General features: G+C 58.9%; 2 protein-coding genes across 3 annotated transcripts; one reads left to right on the forward strand and one right to left on the reverse strand.

The window, feature by feature from the left end:
• Positions 1-894: 894 nt before the first annotated feature.
• BCKDHA (branched chain keto acid dehydrogenase E1 subunit alpha) lies at positions 895-22,194 on the reverse strand. 2 transcript variants are annotated; one of them, XM_030874156.3, is made up of 9 exons: positions 21,957-22,181; positions 13,881-14,060; positions 13,686-13,772; positions 9,849-9,957; positions 7,312-7,473; positions 5,385-5,591; positions 5,121-5,262; positions 4,713-4,884; positions 896-3,668 (listed from the first exon to the last, which is right to left on the reverse strand). In XM_030874156.3, exons 1-9 carry the CDS (start codon positions 22,062-22,064, stop codon positions 3,498-3,500), a joined length of 1,338 nt encoding a protein of 445 aa, XP_030730016.1. In that variant the 5' UTR covers positions 22,065-22,181; the 3' UTR covers positions 896-3,497. The 2 variants fall into 2 exon arrangements, with proteins under 2 accessions (XP_030730018.1, XP_030730016.1); XM_030874158.3 differs by lacking the exon at positions 7,312-7,473 and having other exon boundaries at positions 895-3,668; positions 21,957-22,194.
• B3GNT8 (UDP-GlcNAc:betaGal beta-1,3-N-acetylglucosaminyltransferase 8) lies at positions 1,094-3,774 on the forward strand. Its single transcript, XM_030874154.2, has 2 exons — positions 1,094-1,109; positions 1,393-3,774. Exon 2 carries the CDS (start codon positions 1,424-1,426, stop codon positions 2,615-2,617), a length of 1,194 nt encoding a protein of 397 aa, XP_030730014.1. The 5' UTR covers positions 1,094-1,109; positions 1,393-1,423; the 3' UTR covers positions 2,618-3,774.
• Positions 22,195-22,344: the final 150 nt, after the last annotated feature.

The following is a 22,344-nucleotide window of genomic DNA, read 5'->3' on the forward strand; positions in this document are numbered from 1 at the left end:
GCAGAGCCAGGGCCTCAGGGCGTGGCAGAGTCAGGGCCTGCGTGTGGGACCAGGGAGGGAGGGAGGAGGCACAGGGGTCAGCGCAGCTCCAGGGCTCCTGGTGCCCCCCACCGCCCCGTTCACTGCCCTCTGGCTTGGCCCCCCCTCCCCCCACCCCTTCCATCTGCTCCTCCCCGGCTCCTCTCTGGGTCTGGCTGCCTCTGCCTGGCTCTGGCTCGGTTGGCAGACTCCCTGCTCTCTGCTCCCACCCCGTCGTCCCTCCACCTGCCCCTGCACATCTCTCCACCCTCCCCCACAAGGGCTTCCCTTATCTCTCGCCAGCTGTCTCCACCTTCCCGTCCTCTCTCTCTCTTCTTGCAGCTCTCTCCTCTGGGCCTTCCTGAATCTCTGCCGCCTGTCTCCTCCCTGCCTGCCCCCGGGGTCTCCCTGGCTGTCTCTTCTTTCTCTGCAATGTCGGTCTCTGCCTGTATCCCCTCCTCCCCAACAGCCCCCTTCCCCATCCCCACCCTGACTCCGGGCCACACACCCCCACCTCTGGCAAGGTCACCCATGCCCTTTCAGCACAGTCACACACACACACACACACCCTCCTCCCCCGGCCAGGCCCTGCCCCTGGCCTCCAGCCTGGCCACTTCAGGACTCTGCCTGCCCTTGGGCCATTCTGACACTTCCCAGCCCCTCGGCCTCACCCTCCCTTGGACTCTCTCCCAGGCCCCCTGGTTCTCCCCTCCCCAGCCTGTCAGCTCCCCGTCTCTGCAGCCACCCCTGCACCTTTCCCGCTGTCTCACCAGAAAACCAGCCCCAACACGCCACAGCCCCATCCCTCAGGTCTGCCTCCTGTCCTCCCCCTCCCCTCCCTCAGCCCCGCCCCGGTCCCTCCCGGCCCCTGGGGCCCTCCCAGCCTCCCACAGACCGGCTGGGCTGGGCTGGGCTGGGCTGGAGAACAACAGTGCTGGAGACACCAGCGCTGCCGGACGAGGGCAGAGGGGCGGCCCAAGGCCCAGGGCGCTGGAGCTGGCCAGAGCCAGACCCAGAGGTAAAGGGGAGGGAGCCGTGCCTGGGGTGGGGACTGTCGGGCGAGGAGGTGACCCCGGTGATACTGACTCCTGGTAAGGGGGATGAACTGGGGGGAGAGGGAGGTTGGAATGGCGGAGTCCCTGGTCTCTGGGGTGCGGATGGGGAATAGGTAGCCTCCCGGGTTTCTACGAAAGTAGAAGGAGCTAGGCTGAGTGGCAAGAACAGGGTGCTGGAATGCGAGTAGAATAGGGATTCGTACAGGGTCGTTGGTGGAGGGCTGGTTTAGGGTCTGAGACTACGAGAAGCCCTGGAGGGCTCGGCAGGGCCCGAGGGCCCGCCCCTGCACCCCAAAAGGCCTCTGTGGCTCTTTCGCAGGTCCCACAGCTGCCCTTTCCTGGGCCGGGTCATGCGCTGCCCCAAGTGCCTTCTCTGCCTGTCAGCACTGCTCACACTCTTGGGCCTCAAAGTGTACATCGAGTGGACGTCTGAGCCCCGGCTGGGTAAGGCCTACCCGGGACCCCGCAGCACCCCACCAGGCCCCACGCCAGCCAGCCCCGAGCCCACCCTGCCGGCTAACCTCTCGGCCCGTCTGGGCCAGACTGACCCGCTGCCCTCGGCCTACTGGAACCAGCAGCAGTGGCGGTTGGGGACCCTGCCCAGTGGGGACAGCACTGAGGTGGGGGGCTGCCGCGCTTGGGGAGCTGCCGCTGCGGCCGAGATCCCCGACTTCGCCTCCTACCCCGAGGACCTCCGCCACTTCCTGCTGTCGGCAGCCTGCCGGAGCTTCCCACGGTGGCTGCCCAGGGGTGGCGGTGGCCAGGTGGCCAGCTGCGAGGACCCCGACGTCCCCTACCTGCTGTTGGCCGTCAAGTCGGAACCAGGGCGCTTTGCAGAACGACAGGCCGTGAGGGAGACGTGGGGCAGGCCGGCTCCCGGGGTCCGGCTGCTCTTCCTGCTGGGGTCCCCGGCGGGCGAGGGGAGGCCTGACCTAGGCTCCCTGGTGGCCTGGGAGAGCCGCCGCTACAGCGACCTGCTGCTCTGGGACTTCCTTGACGCCCCCTTCAACCAGACGCTCAAGGACCTCCTGCTGCTGGCCTGGCTGGGCCGCCACTGCCCCAGCGTGAGCTTCATCCTGCAAGCCCTGGATGACGCCTTCGTGCGCGTCCCCGCCCTTCTGGACCACCTGCGGGCCCTGCCGCCCAGCACGGCCCGTGGCCTCTACCTGGGTGAGGTCTTCACCCAGGCCAAGCCCCTCCGGAAGCCTGGAAGGCCCTTCTACGTGCCTGGGTCCTTCTTTGAAGGCGGCTACCCAGCCTACGCAAGTGGGGGCGGCTACATCATCGCGGGCCGCTTGGCACCCTGGCTGCTGCGGGCGGCGGCCCGCGTGGCCCCCTTCCCCTTCGATGATGTCTACACCGGCCTGTGCTTCCAAGCCCTGGGCCTGGCCCCCAGGACCCACAAAGGCTTCCTCACGGCCTGGCCGGCAGGCCGCACTGCTGACCCCTGTGCTTTCCGTGACCTGCTGCTGGTGCGGCCCCTCAGCCCCCAGGACAGCGTCCGGCTCTGGAAACAGCTGCGGGACCCTCAGCTCCAGTGCTGAGACTCGGAGGTGGGGCGGGGCGGGGAGGGCAGACCTGGCCTGGGCCTTGGCGCCAGCCCCTTGCTCAGCCTCTCTTTCTAGGCCTCGTTGCGAGGAAGGAGGTCCTGGAATGGAGGCTGCCTGAGCCCTCCCTGGGCCTCCCCAAGAGGCGACAGACTGTTTCCGTCTTTCAGTTTCTGAGGCCTGGAGTCGTCGTCTCTGTCTACGGGGCCTGGAGTTGTCGTCTCTGTCTATGGGGCCTTGAGGCAGTTTACGGAGCAAAGCTCAGCTGCACCCTGACCTTCACACCAGACGCTCTCCCCACCCTTACTGGGCAAGGCCGGCTCCGATGGCCTCTCGGTCACCTTGCTGGACACCAGCTTTGACCCATTCTATGGGAGACAAGAGGCCATCTCTGGAGGACCCCACCCCCATCCTGTTTGCTGAAGCTGACCTTCCAGCTTGCAAAAGTTTCTGGAGGAAGAAGATAGCTCAACAGCCTTGGCCTTATTTATCTCAACTGGAGAAGCACGGGTGGTCCCAAACCAGTCATGCTGGCCTCTCCTCCCACATCCCCAACTCCAGGAAACAGAAACCAGAGGTAGCATGAAGCCAAATGCAGAGACATAGTTTATTCACTACCTGCTGACCACCTCTCACTCTGAGTAAGTTCCACAGGCTGACCTGCCACGTCCACCCCCAGCCCTGAGGGGCTTCCAGTCCTGGAGGTGCCCTTGCCCAGCCCCTGGGAGAAGACCCTGTAACTAAAGGCGAAGAAGGGGCTGACCAAGGCCCCACCAACGTTAACAGCATGGAGAGGCAGGAGCCGCCCCAAGTGCTGCCCTGGCCGCCTCTGCCCTCAGAGGCAGAGTTGGCGTAGGTGGGGATGGGCCAAGTAGCCTCACTTCTCGAAGTGATCCAGGGGGTAGTGCTCCCCATAGGCCTGGAGGTGACGGGCCAAAGACTCCTGCTGCTTGCGGAGCTGGGTAGGCATCTCCTGATACACATCTGAGAAGAGCAGGCTGGGGCTGGGCTTCAGCTTCCGCTCGGCCTGCTCAAAGGCCTCCATCACCTGGGGGACAAGCGGCAGTGGGCAGGCAGCCGACCTCTCACCCAGGAACCTGCTTCCTACCTGTGGGATCCTGGCGAGGGGTTAACCCCCTGAGCCTCAAGTTCCCACGTGGACAATAGAAATAGTGGTGACGGGCTTCCCTGGTGGCACAGTGATTAAGAATCCGCCTGCCAATGCGGGGGACAAGGGTTCGAGGCCTGGTCCGGGAAGATCCCATGTGCCGCGGAGCAGCTAAGCCCGTGCGCCACGACTACTGAGCCTGCGCTCTAGAGCCCACGTGCCACAACTACTGAAGCCCGCGCGCCTAGAGCCCCTGCTCTGCAACAAAGAGAAGCCACCACAATGAGAGGCCCGCACACCGCAACGAAGAGTAGCTCCCGCTCGCTGCAACTAGAGAAAGACCGCACGCAGCAACGAAGACCCAGGGCAGCCCAAAATAAATAAATTTAATAAATTAAAAAGAAAAAAAAAATAGTGGTGACAACTGATGTTCCAAATCCCAGCATCTCCATCCTTAGCAGAACCAGGCACTATACTAAGAGTATGGAAACGATTCAGCCTCTCAGCAGCCCTAAGAAGCAGGCAGCTCAGAGGTGAGGAAACCGAGGCACAGAGAAGGGACATGCCCACGATGCCGTGGTCAGGGGCAGAGCCAGGAAGCACATGCTGCCCGACACCAGGGTCTGCCCTGCCCACTGGGCCGCAGTGCTTCTGGTGTCTGATGACCAGGGCCGAGGAGGGCAGTGCACAGACTCTGGCGGACACTTACACCCCATCTGGATCAGATGCAAACCCTCAGACAAGCTCCTGAGGTGGGTACCCCAGTATCCCTCTTCAGAGGCGGAGGAGCTGAGGGCAGAACACGGCTAAGGTGCACGTGTCCTGGCATCATGACATTAGAGACATCACCAGGGTTATCCCCGAGGCTGCCAATTCAATGGCCCCCAACCCCCAGCCTCCCCATCCTTCCAGGGTTCTCCGTGACACACCATCCCGGAACACGACCCCTGGGGTGGTTTCCAACGGAGGGTGGCCCTTCCTCACCTTCTTGCGGGACTGCTTCCTCCAGGCCTTCTCCTGCTCATCGTCCCACCAGCCACAGCTCTGCAGGTAGTGCCTCAGCCGGGAGATGGGGTGGTCCTGCTTGTCCCAGTAATTGACCTCGTCCACTGAGCGGTACGCTGAGCTGTCGTCGCTGGTGCTGTGGTGCCCGATCCTACCAGCGGGAGGGGGACCCAGGGTCAGGCTGGCGCCCCTCAGGTGAGGGTCAGGAAGGAACGGGGGGGACTAGGGGAGAAGGCGGGAAATGGAATAAAGGCCGGAAGGGGCTACACGGTGCAGGGCAGTGGGGTTGTACCGCGGGGACGGTGATCCACGTGGGGGAGGTGCTGAGGACGGCAGTGGTCGAGGCTGGGGGCCGACGGGGGCGGAGGCGGGGGGCGCGGCAGGCACCTGTAGGTCATGGCCTCAATGAGGAAGGGCTGGTTCTCCGCCACGGCCCGCCGCCGGGCCTCCTTGGTGGCGTTGTACACAGCAAACACATCATTGCCATCCACGCGAATGGACAGGATGCCGTATCCGGGGCCTCGAGCCGCTGTAGGGACAGGGAGGCAGGTCAGGCCCCAGGGCTCAGGTGAGACAGGAGCAGGGAGTGGGGCGAGAGGGGAGGAAGGAGAGGGCGCAGGCAGAGCGGGGAGCAGCCCCCAGGGCCCGTACCGATGCCATCCCCGCGGTACTGCTCAGAGGTGGGCGTGGAGATGGCATAGCCGTTGTTCCGGCAGAAGAAGATGATGGGGCACTCGAGGGTGGCGGCGAAGTTGAAGCCGGCGTGGGCGTCCCCCTCACTGGCCGCGCCCTCTCCGAAGTAACAGATGATGACCCTGTTGGCGTTGGCCCGCTTGGCCGCGTAGGCTGCCCCCACCGCTGCAGGAGCAGAGACACGCATCTCCCTGCACTCATACCCTCCCTGCGTCCACACCCTCGCACCCCAACCCGGGGCTCCGGCCCTCAGGCTAGCTGTTGCCAGGCTCTGAGGGGAAAGAAAACACCTGAGCCGCCGCCCCCCCCCAGAAGCTGCCCCGCCCACAGTCTCCTCCCGTCGGCTGATGGCAGCTCCATCCTTCCATCCTTCCAACTGCTCAGGCCACGAACTTCAGCATCTTTGACTCCTGACTTTCTGTCACGCCCCCATGCCCGCTCGGCCTTCAAAGCGGAGCCAGAATCCGACCCCTTCTCCCCATTCCCTAACCTCTCCCTGGTGGTCCCAGCCCCACCTCTGGCCCGAGCAGCCTCCTCCCCAGCCCCCTGCTCCTCCCACCCAAGCTGTTACCCTCAGGGCAGCAGCCGAGCCGGCAGGTGGTTCTGCAGCGGACTCCTCCCCCTCCCCCAGCTCGGGGCCACTCTGGGTCAAAGAGTCTTCAAAAGTCGACAGCCTGAGACCCCACCTGTGCGCACCCCTCCCTCCACACCTGCCCCGCTGGCTCCTCCTGGCACCTCAGACCCGTCACCGAGCAGGCACCCGCCTCCACATCCCGAGTGGCTCCCTCTCTCACCTTCTGGTCTGTACTGTCACCTGGTGACAGCTGTCCCCACCTTCCCCCATCAAGAACCACTCCCTCTCAGCTTTACTTTTCCCTGTGGGCCTTGTCACCCCGACACACTCCATGTGTTACTTCATCCTGTTTACTGTCCGTCTCCCCCACCAGTGTCAGCAGCAGGAAGGCTGAGGTGTTTGCTGCCTCTGTTCAAGGCACCTAGAATGGCACCCAGCACACAGCATGGACTCCGTACACTGGCCAACTGAGTGACTTAACTGGTCACCCAAATGGAAGATGAGGGCCAGGCCCCACCTTATGGAAAGCCTACGAAATGGAAATCAGTGAAAATGCTACCTCTTCCCAGAAAGCTGCCCTGTCTGCCTCCCACCTCAGACACAAACCGCTCCTGCTCCCAAATAGAACACACCGGGCGAACGTGCCCAGCGCCCTCTGACATGCCAGGCACTCTAAGCCCTGTACACATCAGTTCACGTGTCTGCCCTGGAGCAGACTGACCCTCGACCGAGTGCAGGCTCCACAGGGCGGGGGCGGGGGCTGTCCACATCCCTGTCTTTGCACTGTGTGTGTGGCCACAGCCCTCCCCCTGGCGGGGCTGCTTCACAAGCAGTCACCTTTAACAGAAGCCACACCAACTGCGCTAAGCATCGTGGACTTGCGGAGTAAGCTTTAGGGGAGGCACTCAGGGCAGGCAGGACAGGGCCGGGGTGGAGAACCCAGCCTCTGGAGCCACATGGTCCACGATTTGAGTGCCTCCTCTTCTTGCTACCGGCCGGGTGACCTTTAGTAAGGAAGCTGGCACACGCTCAGTCCCACGCAGCTGGCTGTGCCGGTGAACGGACACGGGCTGGGCACAAGCGTGAGAAACTGACAGCGTGATTGTGCTCAAACCTGCCGAATGGGGCGAAGATGCCACTAGAGCCCTCCTGCGAGGGTCCCAGACAAGAGGGGTCGTGTAAGTCTAGAGCCCAGGCCAGCGCTAGGACCGTGGCGCCACCAGGAAGCCCCCGAAAGGGATGGGGGAGGCTAGGGCCCGAGCAGGGTAACGACGTCAGACTGTGTGTGCGGGCCGGGGCGTGCATCCTCACCCTGAGGGATCTGCGTGGCCAGTGGAGAGGAGATGGTGACGAAATGGCGCTCCCTGCAGCCATAGTGGACGGGCATCTGGCGCCCCTTGCCCAGGTCGCTCACGTTGCCGTAGCACTGGGCCATGAACAGTTCCAGGGGGTAGTTCCGGTACATGAGCACGCCTGGTGCAGGAGAAGGCAGGGTTACCGTGGCGGGTGGTGTGCGGGACAGGCCAACCCTGTGAGGGCCCCTGGGCCAGGCCCTTCCTGCCCGGGACCCATTCCGCTGACTGTCCTACAGCAGGGAAGGCGCGTTCGGATGCTCATAGGGACCAGGCGGGTGCAGGAAGCAGGCGGGCAGAGCAGAAAGCACAGGCCTGCCTCAAGACGGAGGCTGCTGTTCAAACCAACCGACCTCTGCCCAGGGAGGCAGGTGGTCCAGCTTTTCAAAAGGAGCAATCCAGCGTGCTTTTTTTGGTAGGGGCACTAGGGGAGAGGAGGGGAAGCTACCTGATTTTTAAGAGTTTCCACTAATTCATCTACTTAAAAGAAAATCATCATATGAACCAAAAAGAAGTATGGGCCGTGCTCACGACCTGTGGACTAGAGAGGAAACATTCAAACCTGCTCATGGCAGTAAAATCCTTTCTTCAAACAAAACCCTGGTGGATGCCCACCTCATCATCAAAGGCGCCACAAGGCCGCACCTCTCTGACGCGAGCTTCGCACTAGCTGGCTCACACAGCTGGTGGGGCTGGCGGGGGTCCCTTGCGGCCGCTCCAGTGGGAGGTGGGCAGGGGCCTCCACTCTGCTGTGAGGGGAACCGACACAGGCTCCAGGGCACTGAGGACAGCTCAGTGAGCGCTACCGTTCTCAGTGCCCTTGTTCTCCCCACTTCACAGGAGACACAGAGTCGCATGGGGAGTAGCGGCCCAGTCAGGACTGGGACAAGCGGGGCCTGCCTTTCCTCCTTGCCCCTCACAGGACTGGGACAAGCGGGGCCTGCCTTTCCTCCTTGCCCCTCACAGGACTGGGACAAGCGGGGCCTGCCTTTCCTCCCTGCCCCTCACAGGACGGGGACAAGCGGGGCCGCCTTTCCTCCTTGCCCCTCACAGGACTGGGACAAGCGGGGCCTGCCTTTCCTCCCTGCCCCTCACAGGACTGGGACAAGCGGGGCCTGCCTTTCCTCCCTGCCCCTCACAGGATGGGGACAAGCGGGGCCGCCTTTCCTCCTTGCCCCTCACAGGACTGGGACAAGCGGGGCCTGCCTTTCCTCCCTGCCCCTCACAGGCGCCTCGGATGTCTGGATGCAGGGCCTTCCATGACCCTTGGCGCAGGACGGCTCACTCCTGCAGAGGCGGCTGGGGCCCAAACAGCCTCCATGTGCAGAGCCCAGCGGCCGCCCGTAACTCCAGGACCCTCGCTCCAGGCCCTGCTTGGAGCCCTCCCCAGAGAGATCCCCTCAGCAGAAACAGTGGGAAGCGCTTAGCAAACGTGGCAGGGGCCTGGCTCGCGGCCCAGTGCCCAGGCAAACCTAATGATGCGGAACCACGGACAGTATCACAGGGCATCTGCTCCCCTGGAGCATGTGGGGTGGGGGGGTCTGGTGCAGCTGAGACAGTAGATAGTCTGAGAGCAGACTGGAAGGCCGTGCTGGTCCCGGGAGCGCTCTGGGCAGCCTGCCTGGCCAGGCCACACCTCCCCACTGAAGAGCTGTCCCCGGGTGAGAGGCCTTGGTCACGACACCGCCTCTGACTCCGAGTGCTCACCCCACGCCAGGCCCTGTGCTGAGGGCTTTACGTCATCTGCCCTCTGAAACCCCTCAACAACCGTCTTGGGAGGGTTCACTGTCTCCCCCAGTAGATGAGGAAACTGAGGCAAGGAGCAGTTAAGCAACCTGCCCAAGATCGTGCAGCACCTGACAGGAAGGGTCAGATCTGGCTCCCCTGCTGGGCCCCATACCAACAACTGCTGTGGAACCCCACCCTCAGCTCCCCGGGCTCACTCCTGCACCCCCAGTCTCTCCTTAACACTCATCCGTTTTCTTCATTCCTAGTCGTTGCTCCTTCCATCCTCTCCCTCATTCACTCAGAAGTTAGCCACTCCCAGGCTGGAACACGCCCACCCATCTGCCTCGGCTGTGGCTGCGTGAAGGACACGGCACCTGGGAAGAGGCCAGCTCGGCCTGAGCTCACTGCAGGCTCGCGGCAGCCCCACAGCGCAAGGGGTTGCCATCCCATCATAATCTCTATTTCAAAGATGAGAAAACTGAGGCTCAGAGAACGGAAGTGACTTGCCCAAAATCGAACAACTGGTCACCAGCAGGGCATGGAATGGTCAGGAGCACAGGCTCTTAACTACAATACTGCCAGGCCTCCGCGGAGGGGAAGCACCCTTAGGCCTCTCTGGCAAGGTGCCGCTCCTAGAAGAGCACATTGGTAACTGATGTGGGCCTCGCCTTCGTAGCAGGAGGGACTGGGCCTGACTAGTCTCGATGGGGACCACAGACCCAGGTCCCTGGCACCTGCTCCACAGGGCCGGGCCACGGGCAGACGTACCTGCCTCCCGGTACTGGCCAAACACCAGGTCCGTGCTGTCCAGGGCTGCTGCACTCCCCACGTGCGTCCCCTCCTCACCATAGTTGGTCATGTAGAAGGATATCCGGCCCTGGGGGTGGAGGAGGGCCCAGCGGGCAGGTTCAGTTAGACTGGGCAATGCCAGAGAAACATCCGAACACTGACCGACTTCCGACCACTCTGTGGTTCAACAGATGCTTCCTGGAGGCCGGCTCTGGGCCAGGCCGCGCTGGCGTTCCTGCCTTCACAGAGGAACCGCCAGGTTGGTTACAGCCAGGGTGATGGGGCTGCGTGATGGGGGCTGAAGGGGTACCCGCCCCACTGTGGAGGGGCATTGAGGAGCGATGCCTATGCCGAGCAAAGGTAGGGAGGGTGGAGGTTTCCAGGCAGAGAGAACAAGAAAGGCCATGAGGTCAGAAGGGCTGGAACACAAAGTGGGAGGGGTGGAGAACGACGAGGAGGGAGAGAGAGGCAGGGAACGACGTATCCGGACTTTACCCTGAGGACGGTAACCGCCAACAGTTCTCAGGGGAGAGATGTTTTAAAAATGTCTCTCAGGCTACCACGTGGGAACGGATGGAGGAGACAGGAACGAGTGCCAAGCGCCAGGTGGGAGGGGGCGCGGCCTGGCCTGGTGGTGGCAGGCGGCAGGGAGAGGATGACTGAGAGTCTTGAGAAGCAGAGTGAGCGGTGCAGGGAGCGGCAGTCCCTGTTGGTTCGCTACACCGGTGCCCAGGGCAACTCCCTTCTCCTGAGCCCCCTAATCCCAGAGCCTGGAAAAATATGTTCCCAGCCTCCCTTACAGTCAGAAGTGGCCACAGGACACAAGTTCTAGGCAGAGAATTAAGCGGAATTCTGCTTTTGCTTTCTTGATAAAAGAGGTCACTGCAGCTGCTGCCGCCCCTTCCCTCCAGGTTTGCACACAGCCATGAAGCCTGGACCTGTGGCAGCCGTCTTGTGAACGTGAGGCAAGAAGCATGGGCCGAAAGCCAAGTCGCCCACGATGGTGAAGCAGAAAAGAAGTCTGGGTGCCTGACGGTGGTGCTGAGCGGCAGAATGGATTTCTAACTAAATACCTAAGGGCAGAGTGAATGAAAGGGGAAAGTGATAGTGAGGGGGTGGGAGGGGACAGGGAATACCAGTAGGTCTCCAGTTTGGGCAAATGGGTGGAGGGCGGTACCGGCACTGAGAAATGGCCTAAGGGCGGAAGAGGAGCAGGTCCGGGAGGAAGGTGCTGAGCTCAAGCCTGGATGGGCTGAATTTGGTGAGGGACACCCAGGGTGAGAAGCCAAGCAGATCGGGGGCTAAGAGGTGAAGTCTGGCTGGAGATCCGGGAGGCCTGGCACAGAGATGGAGGTAAGCAGGACTGTATGTAAGGTAAAAATGGAGCCAACCGGGTCAGCAGCTGCAGGACGCCCTGTGCCCAGGCCTCATGTGTTCCGCAGGGGCCTCCTGTCGCAGGGGGGGAACCACAGATGAACAACACTTTCTTCCAGGTGGGGAGCCAATTGAAAGCAATGAGTGGGGCGGATGCTGGGTGCTGAGGGCCTGGCAGGGCTGTCGAGGTTGGTGTGGGGAGGAGCCTGAGGGGGGGCCCCCTGAGGAAGCAGGACCTGGGCTAGGGGCAGAGGTCCCTGGTTGCCTACCCAGTATCAGATCCTCTTTTCTAGCAGATCTCATTCCACCACAGACAACACCTGCCCGGACTAAAAGACTACTTTCCCAGTCTCCCTTGCAGCTGGGAGTGACCGATGAAACGTGTGATGTTTTTTGGTGGGACTGCCTGGAAAGTTCTATAAATGTGGGTGTGGGGAGACAGCTGGGCGGTGCCACGTTTGACCTTCCACCTTCCTTCTGCCTCCTGCCTGGAGCGAGGCGTGACGGAGGGGGCTCCAGCAGCCATTTGGTTTATGAGGGGCCCTGGAGGCTAGAAGCCAGTGCTGGGTATCCAGTGACATTGTGGTACCACCACACCAGCCCTGACCACCTGTTTTCACATTTCTTTCATGCAGAAGAAAAAACCTATTAATCTGTTTAAACTACTGCTTTTATTTCTGTTGGGATGGGGCCTGCTGGGATAACCCTAGCTAAGGAAGGCTGAAACCTGATGGCTGAGCTGATCTTACTGAGGGTTCCCTGTGTCAGCCAACGGGCGAGGGGCTTTACGTGCCAGGTCTCACAGAATTCCAACCCCCACCTGGTCGGGTGGGGTGGGGGGGTTCTGTCGTTATTTCTATGTTTTAATACACTAAAGAAACCGAGGCAAAGACAAGAAAAGTCACCTGCCTAAAGTCCCATTTCTGACTGGACCCACGTCTGCCAGGTTCCAAAGCCCCCGTCTGCGCAGACAACCCAGGGGTCAGGAAGGAGCCCGGCCATGTGAGAGAGTGTGGGAGGGGTGGCCTGGCACTGAGGCCATGCAGGGGGGAGCAGATGGCCCAGGCCACAGTGAATGGGAGACGGGGTGGACAGGAAGGGCAGGTCTTGATTCTGTGGACGGTAGGAGCCAAGGGAAGTTTCTGGGCAGATGGAGAACCCACACGTAGTGCTCCTGTGAGCAAGAGAACCAGGGAGCTGGCTGCCCGCCTGACCTGCTCGGAATTGTCCTCAGTGGGCCTTGTGCTTTCAGTGCACAGTGGGGTCACAGGGGGGTCACCTGGGGGCCTGATACAAGTGCAAACTGCCAAGCCCATCCCCACTCCTGAGGACGAGCCTGCCCAGCATTCTTCCCACTTTCCTAACAGGAACCCCATGCTCCTGCTCTCTGTCTCCGCAGCCTGGGAGGGACGGACTCCAGGCCTCTGCGCCCTTGGTTCCTGGGGATGGGCACGTGGCCCCGGCTTGGCCGGTCAATCACATGGGCTGGCTCAAGGGGGGGTCTGTGACCAAAGCCTGGCCAATAAGCATCAGCTCTGGGCCTTTTGCTGGAACATTAGGGACCAGACATTCTCTTTCCACTGCTAAACAGAAAGGATAATAATTGCAAGACTGGTATCCATGACAAATGCCAGTTTCACTGTTCCTAAGGCCACTACACAGGCCACCATCAATCCTCACAGCAACCCCATAAAGTAGCTAGAGACGAGAAAACTGAAGCACTGAACGGCTAAGCAACTTTCCCAGGGCCACAAAGCTAGAGAGTGACAGAATGTGGACTCGAACTGCAGTCTAGCTCCACAGCCCGTACCCTGAACCCCTTCTCTGCCACCTCTCCGTGAATCTGGAGCTTCCAGAGACCACCGCAGCTTGAGAATGAAGGAAGCCAAGGCAAAGGAGAGCCGAAAAGACACTCAGAGAGAGAAACACGTCTGAAAACATGTTTTGAGCCCGCTGGGTCCAGCTGTGCCTGAAACAGGGCCTTATGGACCTGCAGTTAGTCGAGTCACCCAATTCCCTCTTTGCTGACACTGCTCTGACTGGGTCTCTGTCAGCTGATGCTAACACAGCTGAGTGCCCCACCACAGCACAGTGGACACGGGCACTCCCGGAAGCACCGAGAGCCACGCTGTTTCTCAGGACTGTGAGCGCCTGAAAGGAAGGGGAGTCCAGTCTTCTCCTGCCTGCCCTCTCTCAGCACAGCTAAGCCCCCAGCCCGGCGTACAGCAGGCTTTCCGTGATCTGGTCCACCCTTCTGCCCTTGGGCAGGACCCTCCCACCCTCGTCCTCCAGAGCCCCAGCAGAACCCCAAGAACTCTAAGGACCTCAAGACAAGGATCTCCATTGCACTCCCTCCTCCTTGCGAGCTGTCTTTTGGCTCAAACACAGGTAGGGGGACCTCAGGTAACCCCACGCCCCTCTCCCCAGCCCGTGCCCACGCACCTGTCTCTGGGACTCATAGAGGATGCGGTCCATGGTGTTGAGCAGCGTCATGGTCTTGTAGAACTTGAGCACCTTCTCCTGGGGCAGCTGCAGATGGAGGCACAGACATATGTGGGCCAGTTGGGACCAGAGGGGAGGAGACGGGCAAGGGGCCTGGGCGTGGAGGCACGGGGTCGGGGGGAAGCGGCCTCTCACGTGGGGATCCTCGCTGGGGTTGATGATCTGGCCCTGCCGGTCCATGACGCGGTAGATGGGGATCCCAGAGATGACATTGGGCTGGATGAACTCGAGCTTGTCTATAAACTCCGCCGAGGCCCCTGGGAACTGGGGCTTGTCATCCAGGGATGAGAAGTGCTGCTGCTGCCTCTGGGGATGCTGCGGAGAGAAGGCGGGGGAGAGGGGGGAGCAGACACCCATGTCAGGAGCAGCGGAGGCTCTGCAGGCTCAACCCCGCAGCGGCAGGCAGCACGGCCTGGTGATTAAGCCACCACAGCCGCGGTGGACTCTGGGGCCTGATGCACAGGGTCTGAATCCCGGCTCGGCCACCTTCCCAATGTGTCACATGTTGGGCAAGTTCGTACAACTGCTTTGTGTCTCAGCTCTCAGCTGTAAAATTGGGGTGAAAAATCATAGTATCTATCACACAGGGTCGCTGTAAAGGTTAAATAATCTAATAAAGTGGCAGGCAGCTCAAGAACCAGTAGCTATTATTATCAGACGCCCAAACTCCTCACCCTGGCATTCAAGGCCTCGCCAGGGCTGACCGCCGCTACCCCGTCCTCTCCATCTCCCACGGCTACCACAGACACACACACACCGCTGCACAGCGACCTCCAGTCAGCCAGAAGGGCTCTTTACTGACCCCTTTACCCACAAGGAGGCCACCCAGCTTAGAGCTATGTCTGTGAGCCCTTAAGAGTCAGCCTGCCAAGTTCAAATCCCTTGCTGAGTGACCATGGGAACGGGACTTCCCCTCTTCAAGTCTCCCCTTTCTCAACCTGTAAAATGGAGAACACCGCATGGAAACGTTGCGCGGCTCAAACAAAATCACGTGTATAGAACGGCGAGCAGAGTGCTTGCATGTATAGTAAAGGCTCAGAAAGATGCCGATCATCGTTTCTCCCACCGCATCTCTTGCTCTCGTCTCTGCACCAGAAGCCTCTTTCCCCACCGCCTGGCAAACTGCTCCACACACTTTACCACCCTCTCCACTCCAGTTCAGGAGCCCAGACTGACTCATTCAACAAATATCTGAGCACCTGCTTCGTTCCACGGCCTGTGCTGGGTTCCGGGGACCTAAGAGAGGCAAGACACCTGTCCCTGCCGCCCAGCAAGGAAGACAGAGGTTCAACAAGTAACGCTGAGCGGATGAGGGTGATGCGTATTCTCCCAGGAGAAGCCATGGGGTGAGAGCAGAGTGGAAAGACGGTAAGGCTCCCCTGAGGAAGTGATATGAGAGCTGGGACCTGAAGGATATCTAGGGGTCAGGGACAGAGCATTTGAAGCTGGGGTAACGGGACACACAAAAGGCAAACAGTGAGCAATGGCATGTCCCTTCTGGACCTGGGAAGGAGCCCCATGGAAAGCATCACACCCCCCCGGCTGAGAGGAGGCCTGCTGGGGAAAGCCCGGGAGAAGCCTACACATGCACCAGGAGGGGAACCAATTCCATTTCTCAGCACTTGAGCTAGAATGCCCTGAACTAGGCTGAGCACTGCAACAGTGCCCCTGCAGTAAGCCTTTGCCGGGCACCAGGCTGAGGTCCGCGTGCAGAACCCTCACTGAGTCCTCAGAGCACATCCGTGAGGCAGAGTATGTACTGCTGCCCTTCAGACGAGGAAACCCAGGTTCAGGCAGGTAACATAACCGCCCTGCACCAGGCCCCAGGGCTAAAACAGATAAGTCAGGACTGGGCTTCCAACCTGGGCAGGGCTGACACCCAGACCCCGAAACCCAGGCCCCGAACTCCAGCTGCCACTGCTGGCCCACTCTGCACACATCTGCATCTTTACTTTCCACCGGTCGCCAGGTTCCTCTCAGCTCAGTAACTGTGGCTTCACTTCCAATAGGTGCTAAAGAAGAATGTCTGGGCTTGTCGTGAGCTGGATCTCACACACGGGTGCTCAAATGTGTTCCCCGCCCTCCCTCCTTTAATTGCGGCAAAGAGCCCTTCCCGGGTTCCAGCAGGGGAACGTGAACCTGTGTGCGTTTATCTGCATTTGTGATTGCGAGGATATAAAGGAAATTATACTCCCAACGGCAGGGCGGGCCCAGGCCTGACAACTGCACGGCAGCGGCCCAAGCGGCCCAACTCTTGCAGACCGTGCTTCCGCCTTCTGAGCGCTCACGCGGCCGGACCCTTCCATTCACCTGGAGGATCCATTCCTCTCATGTGTATCTCCCACACACATCACAAGCTCCAGGGAGGCAAGAAGCATGTCCACAATGGTTTACAGAGCACACACTTCAACAGCCAATTACTGACCGAACGGATGAATGAGCGGTTAAGTTCACTGGCTTAGTTAGAATCAGACTGACCTGGATGACCTGGGTTCCAATTTCTCAGCTCACTGCACAGCCCTCTGCAAAACACCGTGTCTCTGAATTTCCTTATCTGCGAAAAGGCTGCAGAGGGCTGCTGCAGAAAAGTTCCTAAGGCACACGAAGGGTTCAGCAAAGGCACGGGACACGTTACATGCTCAAAAATTGGTAGAAGAGGAAAAAAACCAAAATCTAGGGTCAGGAAATGGGAAAAAGGAAACTGACTGGCACCCTGGGAAGATGGGGAAAAGAGGAGCTGGGGAGAAGGGCTGACTGCATCTCAAGACTGTATTGTAATTCCAGACCGAGGCCCCAGCGGACACTCCAGAGACAGGCTGAGACACGGGAGATGCCATCTGGGGAGGGGCTCTAGGACGGAAGCCAGGGGCCAGGAAGACAGGGTCATGGGGCTCCGAACAAACCCTGGTGTCAGGGCAGGACTGTCTGCCTCCAGAGGCTGGAGAGCTACAGTCAGGGTACACTGATGCCCCCTGTACCCTGGAGTTGGGCCTTGGCCGTGCCCACTCTTCCTGGGCCTGTAGAGATGAATGTGGTACCTACCCCACGGTTACTGTGTTGATTCCTTGAGCTACCAAAGGGATCGGCACAGTGCCTGGCCCTGAGGAAACGCTCCGTAATGGGGTGGGCGGTACAATGCCTGCAGAGGGAGTGTGTGTCTCCACCCATTTTCCACCTTTTCGCGGGGGAGTGGCTCTGTCCTGGTGGCAGTGACCTACTGCGGCAGAAGCTGCATAGATTTACACAAAGCCTGGAAGCCACGCTCTCCCTACCACACAGGACACAGACGCCTGTTCTGGAAGGCCAAGGTCTGCCCCACACGTACTGGGGTGGCCCCTCCTCGAGCCACTCCCTACGGGGCCACAGTTAAGGGCAGGGACTCTGAGCTGACTGCTGCCTTCGGGAGTGTAAGTACAGCTCCCGGAGCATCAGTTTCCTCATGTGCAAACCAAGGGCGGTATGGGCATCTATCTCACAGATGGTCCTGATTTTTTTTTTACAGTGCTTGTTTTTTTTTTTTAATTTATTTATTTATTTTTGGCTGCATTTATTTATTTATTTATTTTGTTGCTGTGCGTGGTCTTTCTCTAGTTGCGGCCAACAGGGGCCACTCGTTGCGGTGCGCAGGCTTCTCATCGCGGGGGCTTCTCTTGCTGTGGAGCACGGGCTCTAGGCGCGCAGGCTTCAGTAGTTGTGGCACGAGGGCTCAGTAGTTGTGGCTTGCGGGCTCTAAAGTGCAGGCTCAGTAGTTGTGGCACACGGGCTTAGTTGCTCCACGGCATGTGGGATCTTCCCGGACCAGGGCTCGAACCCACGTCCCCTGCATTGGCAGGCGGATTCTCAACCACTGGGCTGCCAGGGAAGCCCGGTCCTGAGGATTTAAAGAGCCCCTGGGTGTACAGTGCTCAGCCCAGTGCCTGACACGTAACAAACACTCGATAACTATGACTAGCTAACAAGTGTACTTGATGACTGTAGCGGTCAAACAAGTCATCATTGAATATTTGCTCCAAGTCAGGCCCTGAACTGAGGGCTGGGGACAACGGGGAGAGACGGATGACAGACACTGAACACACAAGTCACAGTCAGGAGGGGCGATGTCGGAAGAGGCAGGATTGCAGAGAGGTTAGTTAACACACAGGCAGGGTAGGATGAGGGCTGGAGAGCCAAGCGGCCTGTGTTTGAATCCTGGCTCTGTCCCTTTCCAGCCACGTCACCTTGGGTAGGAGACTGTCTCCCTGAACCCGCGTCCCCTTGTGGAAATAAGAGTTTCTATTTCACTGGCTGGTGGTGAGGCGGGTATAAAGCACCTGCTGTAGATCGAGTAGGAAGACTTTCACTAGCTGCATCACATGCAGGAGGAAAAGCTTCCTGGAGAAGGCGGAGCGAAGCCAAGGCCTGAGGGACGAGCAGGGGTGAGCCAGGCAGAGGCTGGGGGGAGAACACATCAGTCCTTGGGAAGGACAAAGGCTCTGAGGCAAGAGGAGAGATCCTGGCACCCTGGAGACCACCTGGCTGTAGCACGGTAACCACAGCATTTAACTACGTGCCTCGGCGCCACACCAGGCACCTGCTGTATGGTGCCTGTGACTCACTGAACCTGCACGGCACCCAGGTGAAGCAGGCGCCATGACCACACCTCCGTACCACACAGGTGGCCCCAAGGCTCAGAGGGGTTAGGTGACTTGGCCATGACCCAGGGAGATGATGCGCAGCGGTGTCAGCATCTGAAGCCAGGCAGCCTGCCCACTACAAGGCAGCTGGAGAGAAGAGCGGGGTCCAGCCCGGGAAGGCTGTGTGGATGGTGCCAGGTAACCGAGTCCTCGGAAGCTAGGACAGCTGAGGCCAGCCAAGCCTGCTCTCTCTCTGGAGTCTGAGGCGCTCTGCCTCAAAGAGTGCAAAGCTGACCCTGGCTTTACTTCCAGCTCAGGAATGTCAGTGACCTCATCAGCGGCCTTCCCTTCCAGGGGGATCCGGCTGGGGAGGCCAGGGAAGTGTGGAGATGCGTCAGGCTTTCTCTGGCCTCAGGGACCCGGCGGCTTTAGCAGCACTAAGCTCCCCAGCCACTGAAGATGGGAAGCATCCTTTCCCTGCATCAGTCAAGGCCACGACAGATTCACTGTTCCTGGGGCAAAGCAGCCGCCGCCATTTCTTGAGCCCTTACCGAGCACATGGATGTACGTGTGCTTCCTAAGAGCTGCTTCCTTTCACCCTCAGCGTATCTCTCTGAGGGAGGTACTGCTATTGTCCCTGTTTTACACATTGAGACCGGTCATGGGGTCAGGAAAGCTTCTCTGAGGAAGTGAACTCTCAGCCTGACACCTGAAGGACCATATCCCTACAAAGGCCTCCGGGTGGGAGGAGCTCATCCAAGGAAAGGGGAAAACGGCCAGTGGGGCTGAAGGGCAGTGAAGGGAGGGCATGATGGGGGCTGAGGTCGGCTCTTCCCACCAGCCCCGGGCAGACTCTGATGATACACACCATGTCTGGACTAAGCAGGATGTTGCAAGACCTGAACCGAAGCCCTACCCCTTCTCCTCCTGGCAGCCTGGTACTGTGGAAAGAGACTAGGCTTTGGAGTCCGGAGCTCCAAGTTCAGACCTCACCTCTCTGAGCTTCAGTCTCCTCCCCTGTAATAGAAGAAAACTACCAGTACATACCTTGCAGTATGGCAGTATTAAATACAATAATGAAAAAAATAAAAAAATACAATAATGGTGTCAGTTGGCACTATAAATGATAAAGTGCTTCATTAAGACTAGCCAAGGACTTCCCTGGTGGCGCAGTGGTTCAGAATCCGCCTGCCAATGCAGAGGACATGGGTTCGAGCCCTGGTCCGGGAAGATCCCACATGCCGCGGAGCAACTAAGCCTGTGCGCCACAAATACTGAGCCCGCTTGCCACAACTACTGAGCCCACGAGCCACAACTACTGAAGCCTGTGAGCCTAGAGCCCTGCTCCGCAACAAGAGAAGCCACGACAATGAGAAGCCCGTGCACCGCAATAAAGAGTAGCCCCCCGCTCAACGCAATTAGAAAAAGCCCAACGCAGCCATAAATAAATAAATAAATTTATTTAAAAAAATTAAATGAGAACTTCAATTCCTCTGTCACGCTAAGCCACATTTCTGGTGCTCAGCAGCCACGTGTGGCTAGTGGCTACTATACTGGACAACATAGATTCAGAACACTCCTATCATTACAAAAAGTCCTATTGACCAGATCAGGCTCAAAATCTTTGACTAAATGCTACTACTCCTTCCCTCCCCTCAAAAAAAAAAAAAAATTTCCTTTTTAAATCTTAAGAAAAAACAAGTGAGGGGCTTCTCTGGTGGCGCAGTGGTTGAGAGTCCGCCTGCCGATGCAGGGGACACGGGTTCGTGTCCCGGTCCGGGAAGATCCCACATGCTGCGGAGCGGCTGGGCCCGTGAGCCATGGCCACTGAGCCTGCGCGTCCGGAGCCTGTGTTCCACGACGGGACAGGCCACAACAGTGAGAGGCCCGCGTACCGCAAAAAAAAAAAAAAAAAGAAAAGAAAAAAACAAGTGAAATACTTAAAAGTGGAGAAGAAAAAACAGGGACTCTAAAAATATAAACGCAAAACGTAGAGACTCTGAAAGACCTCCTGCTCCCAATCCAACCCGCCAAAAAAAAAAAAAAAAAAAAAAGGAGGGAAAGTAAGCGTGAAGGGCAGCAAGGAGACTGAGCCAGGAAGGAAGCCAATTTAATCAGCCAGGAATGACCCTTCCCTACTCCTGCCCCAGTCCAGCCCAACCCCACCGCGCAGGCCCAACCAATGGGCTCTAGGGAGCTCAGCTGTGGGGAATCTGAGGGCTCAAAAACAAAACAAAACAAAACTGACCGAGAACAGCCCAAAGGCAGGGACTCTCCACCTCCATCTTGCTCCAGCAGCCCTTCGGAAATTACCTGCTTCAACTCCCTTCCCAGGTGTCCCCACACCTCGCTCCCAGCCCATCTTCTTGCCCCCATTTCTCTCCCTAGCTAGAGCTTCTTCCCACAGATTCTATCTTCCCTTCCCAATGGTTTGGGCATCAGACGGTCAGGCCCAACCCCACAAGATCTTGATAGATTTCCCGCCAAGGCCCTCACCAATCCAGACCCTCCCAAGGTCACCTCCTTTCTTCTTCCCCCATCTCCGAGGCCAGTTTCTGTCCCTTCCCTCCACCCTCACTTTCAACAGCGGCCAACATTCTGATTGCACTCGTCATATACCAGGTCCTGTTCTTAGCACTTTACACATTTAATTTACACAACCCTAAGATGGGGCCATTGTTAGCATTTTACAGAGGGGGAAATTAGGTCCAGAGAGGAGCAGTCCCTTGCCCAAAGCTACCGAGCTGGAAAGTGGCAGATTAGGGACATGGTGCCACATGGTCTAGCTCCTGAGCCCATCTTCTTAACCACGACTCTCTTATGTGCGAAATCTTAGTTCACTGCTTTTCTCAGGCCCCGGCCTCTCTCCTAAATAGCGGCTTCTAACTAGATTTCTGCTGTGTGAGCTAGCAATTAGCAGCATCAACCTAACACTTTTGACAAGAAACAAGGCATTTCTCAAGTGTTTCTAAGAAATGTGGGCTAAGTGCTCTGTCTGGACCTCTCTCCCCCCGCCCCCGCTCCCACTCCCTCATTAATTCAACAAATATTTATTGATCATCTTCTCTGTACAGTCATCAAAACCGACAAGGCATTCTGTCGGGAGCACAGGATCAAACGACTTTTTTACGCAATTCACTTTAAAATCAGAGTTGGAGCAAAGGGCACCATAAAAGTCCCTGATGGGAAACCTGATCTCTCTTTTCTCCTCCTTGAAGGGGGGGAGTCTTTACCGAGAAGAAAGTCTGTCCCTTACAAAGGCAGTTTTCTCCAACCACTGAGAGGAAAGGTCACACCTCCCCCGCCCGCGTCCTCCAAGCGGCCTCCCCTGGGGAACGGCGGCAACTAACAAGAAGCTCCCTCGCTCTCTCCAAGTTGTCTCTCTCCTTCAGGGTTACAAAGGAGCTGCCTGGCTTTTCTCCTCCTAAGGAACTGGAAGTTCTTCCCTTGGGTGTCCTCTCCAAGTGGTTCTCCCAGCCCTTGTCCCTTCTGTTAAAAGCCCTTCCTCCACTCCCTAGAGGGACCCCCACACTCTGAAGACAGCGTAAACATCCCTATACCTCCTTGCAGAAAACTCCCCGTTGTCCCAGATACTCACTGATATAGCCAGCCCACGAGCCCCTGGCCGCCGCAGGTGGAGAAGGCCAACCCAGCCCAAGCCTCGGCTTGACCCCCAGACCCTCGCCGCGGCAGCCGCCACCGCCATCTTTGCTAACAGTCCCTCGCCGATCCGCCCCTCCACGGCGAGCTTGGGGCTGCCACTTCATAAGCCTGACGCAAATGCCAGCATCACCCTGTCAAGAAACCACCTGCTACTAGTCCTGCGGTATCTAGGGCACATATGCAGATGGATAAAACAATCTAGCTTCCCCAAAATTACTCTGACCGCCTCATCGCCGTTGTTCCTGTAACAGGCAAAGAAGAGGGCAACCTGACCAGAGCCTCAGGGTTTCAGGGCCCGGGGACCTCGGGTAGGACCAAGGCCC

This window comes from Globicephala melas, chromosome 19 (genome assembly GCF_963455315.2).
Source record: "Globicephala melas chromosome 19, mGloMel1.2, whole genome shotgun sequence".
NCBI classification, from domain to species: domain Eukaryota; kingdom Metazoa; phylum Chordata; class Mammalia; order Artiodactyla; family Delphinidae; genus Globicephala; species Globicephala melas.